Raw genomic sequence first — 11888 nt, 5'->3', positions numbered from 1 at the left:
ATTGTTTTAACATTCGTTGAAATTCGACATTAAATTTAAAATCCAGCCACCATTTAGCTTGGCTATAAGTAACTTTCATTTCAAATAAGGAAGAACAGTTACAAAAGTTTGTTTTGGCATTAATATAAAATATCAGGAAGAGTCTGGGCGACAAAATGTTGAGAACCGAATGGAAGAACTTAATTACATAGTGTCAGTGACCAACCTTCATATTGTATGAAATCTAGGAGGAGATTTTAATATATCTTTTTTTCCCACCCTTTGAGTAACATTAGTTTACTTATAGGTTTGGTTCAAATGTCGACCAAACGCAGCGGAAAGCTGATCCGATTGTGGCCGAAGTTCCTCGTTCAACAAAACTGCTGAAACTTTTCTTCATCTTTGTAGATATATAAATTTATTCCATTTTGCTGTAATATTATGAATGCTTCTGACAACACTGAACTGAGTTAGTGCATGTCATCGTGTCAATTTAGCCGAAATCTCTTTTTATTTCTTTATATAATGGACGAATCATTTATATACATTAATGAAGAATAATGATATGGTTTACATTTAAACAACCATATCTATGTTTAGGAACATGAAATTGAGATGAGACTTTCAACTAATAAAGTATAATATTTTTCTTTTCCATATAAGTGTCACATTGTCGTGTGCCATATGAATAGCCATTTAACGGTGTTGTAGATTTTACGGAAATGCCCCCCAAAAGTGTCTTTGATTTAAGAAAATTTTCAGAATCGATGAATTTATCTCATCTTGCATTAAATACAATAATGTTAACGCGGCGCATTACACTTTTGGATGAAAAAAGGAAGTTATATTTTGAACATTTTATTCGTCATGTTTTATGTGTAAAAGGACTGAAAACTACACTAGGCACAAAATATGCTATTTACAGCAATTGGTTGCGCTTAATAAAACAAATATTTCCTTTCCAACAATTGCATTCACTGAAAGGTCAATTTTAACTCGCTAAAAATTGCTACAAGTTTTCAAAAAGAACTTTTCTAGTGACTTGATATGATTCTCAATATTATTCCCAAACATTGAGTACCGTTAGAATAGACAATTAAATACATCAGTGTGGGTAACTGTATACGTTTACAGTGACAGTAAAATGCTTTATAAAAGTTGAGCATGGGTGACCATTTTATGACGTTCTAGCATATTTGAGGTCAATATCGATGACCTTTCAATTACGGGTACAGTGTTCTATATACCACTCTCTATTAATTAGGTCTGATTCTCTCTTAAAAGGTTGATTAATAATTATAATAATTTAATAATAATAATAAATAAAATAAAAAACAGTTTCAGTCGGGATACTAAGTTATATGCAAATTAGCGTTGGCGATAGATGCACCTGCTACGGCAATGTGATAGGTCTATGACAAGTGACAATGTTTGTTTTGAAATTTAAAGTAATATTTACTTAATCGGTTAGCACCATAATTTTCTTTCTAGAATAGTAAAATTGCCAAAGTATACTGTGTACATTTCTTACTTAATTAATAACGTAAACAATTCCAAATGGTAAACTGTTCTTCGAGTCACTGTATATTGATCAGCTTATTAAACATCAAAATATTCATAATATGAAAATGACAATACATTATATTTTATCCGATATTTCCCGGGCCTTTAATTGACACCGGGCCCCGTGACGTGTGGTCCTCAGGCTGACCCCCACCCCCTCTCCTCAGGCCTGGCTAAGATATGCTACGTTTATTAGGTTTTTGTATATAGGTCGTGTTGGGGAACCGTTGTGATGTTGTAATAGCGACTCTATTGGTATGCATATAACGTATTTCCAATACCTGAAAACTCCTCAGTTTTCACAAGGGAGAAGCACCCCACCCATCCATGTGAAAGCGTCGTATGCTTACCAACGAAGTGATTAAGCAAGCAAAATAATGTAACTTATATATAATATAACTTCCGCAGCATGTGCAATTCGGCGTGCAGCGATACAGCTTCCTTGTATATAAATTATACGTGAATTACACCTATAGCGATCTTACTTGGTCGACAGTTATCTCTGATCTCCACAAGTGACGTCATATATCACGCTGGGCGTTGAAATCAATAATTTCGTGTACATTAAAATACCTCTTTTTTTTGTAATAGCAATATGTCTCGCAGAAATCGGAGTCATTTATTTTTAGGTGGAACAACATGAGGCTAGCATTTGTTTCTAATACAATTGATCAACCTTTATCGCTGAACCTATTCAAACCCAAACATGATTTTGTCACATTTATCTCATCATTTTAAACTTTTATAATTGTTATTGTCGAAAATGATTGACATTAAGAGCTCACAAAAATTATTGACCTAAATTTTTCCTTTTTTTTCATATCAGTTCTTGTTTACTTTATGACACCCAAACCTTAATTAGCATCTCGAATTGACACTGCATCCACATGAATAAAGAAATTTACATAGCAGTAGAAAAAGAAGACTGGCTCTACAGAAATCAATCACCAATCTGGTAAGCACCCCCCCCCCCTCCGTATCTGATACCTATCAATTAGGATAAAATTGACGTACTTAGCTCCCGTGAGATACAATTGAATAAACCCGTTAGTAATCCTTAGTTTTCGCCTTCAGGTAAGGATAGAAAGTTTTTTAATAAAGAAAAGAATCAGTTGTTTGACTTCCCAATAACTCTTGAGGGGGAGCACACTTGATGGTCCAAATTATTGCGTGTAGAGTCATCAAGAACCTCCACGGAACACGCTGGGCTTTGTTTGAGTCTGGTTAAGCCCCATCTCAAGTACCGACCAATAGGGAGCCTTCTTCACCTCTCCCAGACTCCCTCCCACCGTTTGGTTATAGAGCCTTTCAGAAGCCTGTGCTAGCGGTTTGGACTTAAACCTGTCAATCTTCCATGATCTTGTCACTTCAGAGAATTGTGATTATCCCACAGGGAGAATTTCTTAAATGAGAAAAGAGGGGCGGAGTAGTCCTAAGTTTTCTGCGGTTGGATATGTGAATAAAGAAAGGGGAAAAAATTGTACGGTCGAAAGAGTTTGAGTTAAAAGTTCTTCATCTTCAAGCTTGGATTGGTCGGTTGTTCTTCAGTTAGTTTATTTCGCTAGTCAATCAAATTGGTTTGAAAGATAACCAAAGAAAACATTTACAAGATCCAGAATTGACGGGTGTTTGCGCTGTTTTAACTAGACTACCATGCAGCATTATCAACTCTCTCATTAACCTTAAGCCAAACGAAACATCTGGGGTTTTTATATTTTTCTTCTAGCCGATCATTCATAACGATCTACATTGGACTGGTATTTCAGTTTTCACGATTCGCTTGAACAAGAAGAGATTAACTATACCGAACAAGTGGGGGAAAGAGTTTACTTTGCTCTCAGCGTCTGACAAGGAGACACGAACTTTTTTATTTTTGCAGTTGAGTTCTATACGGCAATTGTGTTGCCTTATCTTGCAGGGATTCATTCACAAATCTATTTTATATGTGTATAACTGAGACTTCAGGAAGGATTAGTAAAATGGATTCCGCTAAGCAAGACGACCAAATACGACACGCCAGGGTCACCCCGTTCTCTATCGATGATATTCTCGGTAAATGTCGAGACACGGATGAAATAGTAACGAAGGGTGAAATAACTACAGAATTATCATATACCGTGATACAACGAGAACTTCGTGACATCCAAAGTGCCGTGAAGAGGAGAAAACAGCTGACTTGTTCAACGGACGATGTCGGTAGAAAAGAAGTTGCTCTCTCTGCATCCGGGGTTGATAATCACGATATTCTGACGAGTTGCTGGAAGATGACGGAGAAATTAGAAAGAGACGCCAAGGAAACACTTGACATGGTGTCACGTGGATCTGCGCCATCATCGCCTGTGCTAAAAGGTAAGAAGAATGTAACGATTCACATATAACGGAACGTAAAATAAAAAAAACTGAAATTTCAATTATTACGTCGAAGACGTAAATGTGGTTATGACAAATGCGTTGTATATACCATGAATTTGGCCTCAACGGTAGACCCTATATACACCGACGTATACACCGTCGAAATGTTAATAATGGATGTGATCAATTCTGAGTCAGTTATCACCATAGAGAATTCCTCGTAAATATCTTTAACTTAATAGAAAATAACAATAACTTGGTTATATCGCGCAAGAAATTCATAATGATTGCATAGCATTTAATAAAATCCGACGCGAAAATGGGAAGTAACCAAGTCATCATATATATTGTCCTATATGTTCCATATTTCATATTTGCCTAAATATATCAAATTAGTTTTAATTACAGGACTTTCGATAAAGATAAATAGTAACGGATTAGTGGAAAGAATTATGCAAATCTCGAGAAATTAATTTTCTTCTTTTGATACTCATCACCGGTATAAAGCCGACATGCATATTCGAGAAATTTCTGGTATTACCTTCTATCAGGATTCAATAAATGGGTCATCATTTCATTTAGCCTTATTTTGTAGATTCATAATTCTTCTTCTGATTTATGCCTGTGATAGCCCTGAATATATAAAAGCATGTTTTAATATTTCCATAGATTGACCTGCAAAAACACGAATAAGTGTTAATCCATCATGTTATAGAGAAATTGAGCCAAGAATGAAATGAATATTGTAGTAACTTAACTTAAAATAAGAAACATTTGAATACATGGATTTGTGTACCTATACGTCTCATGCAGTCTAAATTATTAAACAACAATAGTAATGAGTTATGAGACCAATAATTGATATGTACTGGGTATTCAGTGTTTTAATTAAACAATAACGTTTGAATAAAAGGCAAATATTCTACAGATAATTGCATTATTGAGGATGAAAATCCATTGAAACTATATAAATTGAAATAATACTAATAAAAATACTAGAAATGTTGGAACCACTGCCAGTTTAAGGTAAATTTCATGATAATTTTTGTAGACGCCTATATATACATATTTTTTTGTAGTCTATAGTTAATTTGAGAAATTGACTTCTTCCTTTCAATGCCTTTGCTGTACTACTATGCAAACGCGAGGGCTTGAAGTTTAAAATACTCTCCTAGCATTAAATATTTGAGTAACGTAAAATGACATTTAACATAAAAAACAATTTTCTGTTATACCAGCAAAACAGTTTTCTGTTATACCAGCAAATTATATTACTTATTAAACATGATGTTATTCATATAGCTTTACAGAGGAATTTTACCTTGCGCATTTATATACCATGAACACGTAGAGCCTTTAGTTTATGGTATTCCTTTGAACTGTAAGCTACTAATACTAATAATTCAAAAAGGAACAATAGAAAAACTAGAAAATCAAATCAAATCAAATTAGCGTGATTAAACAAAACAAAATAAGAAAACAATGCGACTATAAATTAAGACAGGGGTTCATTGTATAGCTTCATGGATGGAATAACTCAAACTCTGTGTTAAGGTTTAGTTTCAACACTATATATTTTAAATCGTTTGAAGTCGGTACCTATACAAAGTAGAAGATACATAATGCTTACTTAGTCCATAAATGTAAAGTTGTTAGGGAACAACTCCCCTGACAAATAAGTACATGAATGATGTAAACCTTTACCGTTGATTACGGTATACTTATAAACTAAAAACTGATCAATTCGTTTACACAATGTCACAATACAATTCGCTTACAATCTAAACAATACTAATTTGATCAATGATTAATGAGAATACAATATATGAATTTCATTTGAAAAAATATACTCCGTATCTGTAACTTGCGAATAATTGTTAAGTTTTGATATATATTTTTGTACATCAATTAGATTATACTTCACTACATATATAGTCAATGAACGACGGAGCATAAAACATTGTTTAGTCAGTAGTTATATAGAATTATAGATGTTTCATTTTTTTGTCCTATATTCCGGAAAGAACTAAGCACAATTTTATTGAAAATTGGATAAGCAAATAGTAAAAAACCAAATGAAGGATAACTCTACTATAAACTGATTACGTGCTTATAAAAATAGACAGTTAGGCTTTGTAAGATTACTGTATTCCTAGGTTCATCTACAGGCTAACCCATTAATTAATTAATTATCACTTTGAAATTATTGCATGGTTATTATTTGCGTGTATTTATAATATTTCCTATTGTCATATTAGGCAATGTCTTCATTGTTCAAATTACTCCGTATAATTGAATCTGATTTATGTTTGCCATCGCGGAAAAAAAAACAAGTATGAAGTTATAACAACAATATTAATAACAATGAAGTTATAACACAATTTATTGTGGTAAATTTGTCAATTGTTAAACTGATCTAGCTTGCCCTGACTGAAACATTGTTCATTCCCCCAGTTTGTAGATAAATACATACTATATTTTAATTTCAAATATTAAGCTACGTATTTACCACAAATATGTTATCAGATTAATATTTTTAGACTGATTACAAATTACTGACCTAAAGGAATGAATATGGTTTGAACATGTCAATCTATGAGTATTGAAACAGCGCATACAATTTTTGTATTTTCTGCTTCGGGTTTACATTGGTCCGTGTGAATACATTTATTGTCACACTATAATAACGAAGATAGATATAGCTTGCTATAGACTATTGCAACAGCAGGTTGCTGTGTATGTATAACTACTATTCCTCAACTTGACCTACCCGTGGCGAAAAGATGTCAGTACCTTAACCACAGGTGTAGGATGGGCGTCTGTTGACCGATGTAGGGTCACTTTTTGACATAGAAATGAGTCACGCGCGTGAGTAGTTAGTAGTATAGTACGGTCACCCATTGCATAGACTCATTCCCGTGAGATGAGTCTATAATATTATAACAATATTATAACAATGGGTTTCTTCCAAGAAATTTAGTGTATTGAACGAATGTAGTTATACGAATGAACCTGTAGATTTGTGAAATCCATTGTCTCCGATTGTGCCCATTGTCTATAATAACCTTATAGAGAGAGAAATGAAAAAAAAATAAGACAAGTTCAAGAATATTTTGGTGCGTTATACAAACGGTAAAAAAGAACATTACAATTATAATAATGTGCAACAGAATACAATGAAATTTGAGTAATGAAACAACCGTACCTACAAGTAGGCATAACCGCCTAAACTGTAACATGGTGGTAATGTTTATATCATAACATTGATCAGGAGTAAAATATATGATTCCACATTGTCAAAAATTAAAAGAAATTTGTAAATGGGGGGTCAGTTCACTTCAATTACCAAAATTTCAATTCATCCACTCTTTTTCAAATGATGTTTATATGATATTTTAAATCTTTTAACAATTAGTTCAGTATAAATATTTAAAGACACGAGAAAAAAATGAAGTCGTTTTGTAAAAAAGCAAAAACAACAACAACAACAACGAGCAAACCATGAAAAGCATGAAAATGACAAATTTTAATATAAATTGATATTGTTTTCGTATTGTAAGAGAACAACCTCCTGGAATTAAGTGTTGGTCCGTCTGTTTAAATCACAGTAAACATACAGTTTGTTTACGGAAATCTAAAAACAAGTCTTTCTAAAAGACTCTTTAGCACAATTTCTTTTATAAAATCTGACTTAAAGTTCCTTCATTTCGAAATCTGACTTAAAGTTCCTTCATTTCGAAATCTGACTTAAAGTTCCTTCATTTCGAAATGTTTAATAAACAAAATTATCTTAGCTGACAAGATTCAGTGATCTCTCCTTCTCGATTAAGTATTTCTTGTCATTATTGACTTTCTTAAATGCAGATAATAAACTAAGGATATTCTGATTTATTTGAAGAAAAGTGTGTAAAATTAAAGGGTTTGAAGCTTACAGTAAAATTTCAAAAGTTTTTGCGACTCCGACATCGAAATACTAGAGATTTAAGGTATAGACATTTCTTAGATTAACGTTTTACGCGCGGTTGCACTCAAATAGTGAGTAATTATTTTGATATTTGACATGCAGGAACGAGACACGAGAAAACTGAAAAATAATTGGATATGAAATCATAGTTCTGTTATGTCAGAAATGTATTTTTCAAATCTATATTTAGTAGTTTAGTTCTATAGTTACACATTCCAAAATTATAAAGAATTGAGCATACCTTAGTCAGCAATATAATTAAGTAAGAACTTATAAACAAACCTAAACTTTATTTCGAGATCAATTTTGCGCCAATTTGTGACTCGAATATTTCAACTGGATTAAAATTTGTCACGGATGATTACTGAAACAAAGAATCGAGAGCGCCATTGTGCGCATGCTCTGCGCTGTTCTCGGTACTAAATTGTTTGTATATGTAACTAATTGAGTAATTAATTTAAGATTTTTTTAATTGAACAATAACTGTCACTTTTGTTTTGTACGCATGAAGTCTTCTTATTCTAATAAGACAAAGGAATTACACCATGCCATTCTTTTCATCATCTCTCCTGCCTCTCCCCAACTCTACTCCTCATGTTTTCTCAGGGATAAATGGCTATTATTTTTGCCGTCTCAACAAGACGATGAATCTTCTTTGATTATCTTCTTGGGTCAAGTCTATTAATCATTTGCATTTATCACACTTTACAGTCTTAGTTAAACAAAGCTTTTCCAACCAACCTTAAACGGAAACAAAAGAATCCTCTTTAAGAAGAGCTGAAAGTATTACCCAAGCTTCAAATTAATCGTAGATAAACTTTTTTCTCTGCTCAAACAAGGAAATAAATTTAATTGAATATGTTTGTTGTCGGACTGTCATCCTCCTCACTTTGGTGTGTTTTTGCTAAAAGCGAAACGGCCAAGTGCAGCCACTAAACCCCTGTAACCTCTTCCAGAGAGAGAGGGTCTTCATAAATCATTCTTTTGATTCACAAGGAATAGGGTACAACATATTTAGGCGATCTGTTATTCTTAAAATCGTTATTTTCATGGCGTTTCTCGAGTGAGAGAGAGAATATATGACGGTTAGAGGAAGGACATAATATATAACCCGGAGATGTGAAATCTTGCTGCATGTTTGTGATTCTTGAATGTTGATGTAAGCATGTCCTCTCTACAGTATTATACAGTGCAAGCATTCATGCTCCTTCAGCGTGTAGAAAGACTTCTCTCTATGTAAGATAACACATACCGGCAGTTGTTCACCGACAAGTGATGACATAACCGGATGTTATTATTAATTTATTATATGGAAAGTGAGCATGAGATAGAGATTGGGCGCATGGGGGGGGGGGGCGGGAGTTGAACACTCACTGTTGTCATTTTCCAGTTTCGATAACATTCTCTCTCTCCAACCCCAACCCCCCTCCCTCTCCACCAGCACACACCCCTACACCCCTTCCACTCCATTTTGCCGGTTTCATGGAGAAAGTCATGATACGTTACTGTCACACTTGAGTCATTAAGTTAATTAATTAGCAGCCTTCTGATTGCCCATCGAGGCCATTTAAAACTTACCAACTTGAGTAAAACACATCGTTAAACACATCGTAACTTATCGTTATGAAATTTATGCACCTGATTTCTTAAGAATTAACATTAATGTATCTTTACAATAAAGATCCAAGATATTCCCCTTTCATTTCCATTTGGGTTGATAAAAAAAAATTAACAAGTTGGAAAACTTTTTTTTCTTCTTCTTAGAATCAATATAAATTTTATCATTGTTGGTAATCAAGGGAGACACCCACCACGTATTTCTTTACGAAGGTTATAGTATAGTCATAACTTAAATAGAAACAACATTGAACACTAATACTTTGCATATATAAGTGTCCTCGATTAAAGTATAAAAAAATCTTTCGAAACGTTTTAATCGTGAAAATAAACAATTTTTACACTCAACATGATATGGTTTCGCTAAGGATGTTATGTTTTACAACAAACCACATAAAGATAAACTATAAACTCATTGTTTACGACCGTGAAAACAAGGCAAGGTCGAAATACGCGATACTGACTTTTACGGCGATCATAATAAACATATCTTCTTCAGGAAAACATTAGGTCATTCACTCTTTCGTGTTTTAGTTCTTTTGCTCTATACCCCGTCGTATAACTGAGTGGGTTTTTTGTCCACCCGCGGAGTTTGAAATATCTTTTCTCTGAACCACTCCATTTGGTAATACCACTCCCGACCGCATTGCTATCTTCCCTGTCTAAACAAATTTCCTTAATGAGTAAAAACGTTGACTTATTGCTCTTATATTTCTTTCTGTTCACAGGACAGTGTGACTCAACTGATTCCAAACCACCCTCGCGACCACACAGCGTACAGAGTACTTCTGACCAAAACAGTGACTCGCTCTCAAAAACGGAGTCACTCTCCTCCTCTTCCTCATCCACGAGCGGTTCGAACGCGCCGCGAAAAAAGCGCTCACGGGCAGCTTTCTCCCACGCACAAGTTTACGAACTGGAGAGGCGGTTTAGGCATCAGCGGTATCTCTCTGGTCCAGAGAGGGGAGATCTCGCCGCTGCTCTCAAACTCACTGAACAACAAATCAAAATATGGTTCCAGAATCGGAGATACAAGACGAAAAGGAAGCAAATGGCCGCCGAGATGATGTCTCCTTCACCAGCCAAGAAAGTTGCCGTCAAAGTCCTCTTCCGGGATAATCCCTACCAGCCCCTCCCTGCTGCCTACCCTGATCCCCTCCTAGCACAGTCTCAGATGTGTCCACAGATCAACTTCTATCCGCCATTTTTTCCCCTCGCGAGTCACCCGCTTCATCCAATGTTGTTTAGCCATTGAAGGATTCATCAAGATATACTTGATGATTATTCATGTATGATGGCCATATCTTTCGATGGGAATTGATTGAGAATCAGAGGATATGAATATGCATATAACCCGGGATGTTCCAGTCAACAAAGAATCGTCAGTGGCCCCGTTTCTGAACTCTTCGATCGGACAGGGGAACACTACAAAATTCCCCCCATCGAGGATTAATCCACCTGCTCACAAGCGTAGCTGTGACACCATACGTTACCACGTGACCACGCAAGCAATCCCTGTTACCATGACAACACATTTTGGTCCTATTTTGAGAAAGAAAATGAAATCTTTTTATCGATATGTATATGATATAGTATGCCTACTACTTGAATGTGTCAATGGTATTGCCTAGCTGTTCTGAAAAGCATATATTCCAGGTGCGTGTGTATATGTTAAAGTAATATTATATCAATACATTTCGAGTGTAATAAGAGATTTTTGACCACGGTCGCGAACTAGCCGTCTGAAGGGTGGGTGGATGTGTTTCGTCAAAGCTAGATCTACTAGTGTGTTGTGAAAGAAGAGAAAAAGGGGAACGCTTTCTCTCCCTCTGTATACAATATGGGTGGGCTTATCACTCCAATCTGCCACTCAAAAGAGCTTAAGTAGCTTTTCTCTTAAAAGTTTGGTATCTTGCTGTCAAGACGTGAAATAATTTCCAATCTTCCCTTGTTTACAATCACTTTTTGGTTCCTTGCTTTAGCAAAAGGAACCTATGCAGTCAGGTTGGCGTGTGTGTGTGTGTATGTATGTATGTATGTATGTATGTGTGTTCTTACATGCCACACCATTGTGGGGCAGCAGAACTGACACACACATTCAATTGTTGATCCGATTTTTGTGTAACCTGCAGTTGTGGGGCGCCCCACAACTGTTTTTGCCTATTCCACATTAAAATTATCAAATATCATTAAGGAGTTAATTTAAAGCAATTGATAGTTTGACCTAGAAGTGAATTTACATAATGTTTTTTAGTGTGAGTTATGGAATAACCAAACTTTTTCAAAACGCCCTCTAATTTTACCATGCCCCACAACTGTGTTTTTGTCAAATACCTGAGCTCAATTTGGATGCTCCACAATTGTCAGTGTGTGTGATTCCCCGTGTATGTAGGACTTTCAGTACTCTGAACTG

The 11888-nt window shown here is 35.0% G+C and overlaps 1 protein-coding gene across 1 annotated transcript; it reads left to right on the top strand.

Moving 5' to 3' along the window:
• Positions 1–2855: 2855 nt before the first annotated feature.
• LOC139968100 (uncharacterized) lies at positions 2856–11445 on the top strand. The gene is made up of 2 exons (XM_071972464.1): positions 2856–3891; positions 10204–11445. The coding sequence occupies exons 1-2, from the start codon at positions 3486–3488 to the stop codon at positions 10728–10730; spliced, it is 933 nt and encodes a 310-aa protein (XP_071828565.1). The 5' UTR covers positions 2856–3485; the 3' UTR covers positions 10731–11445.
• Positions 11446–11888: the final 443 nt, after the last annotated feature.

This window comes from Apostichopus japonicus, chromosome 5 (assembly GCF_037975245.1).
Source record: "Apostichopus japonicus isolate 1M-3 chromosome 5, ASM3797524v1, whole genome shotgun sequence".
NCBI classification, from domain to species: Eukaryota; Metazoa; Echinodermata; class Holothuroidea; order Aspidochirotida; family Stichopodidae; genus Apostichopus; species Apostichopus japonicus.
Note: the sequence above shows the minus strand (reverse complement) of the source record. Positions and strands in the feature narration are given on the sequence as shown.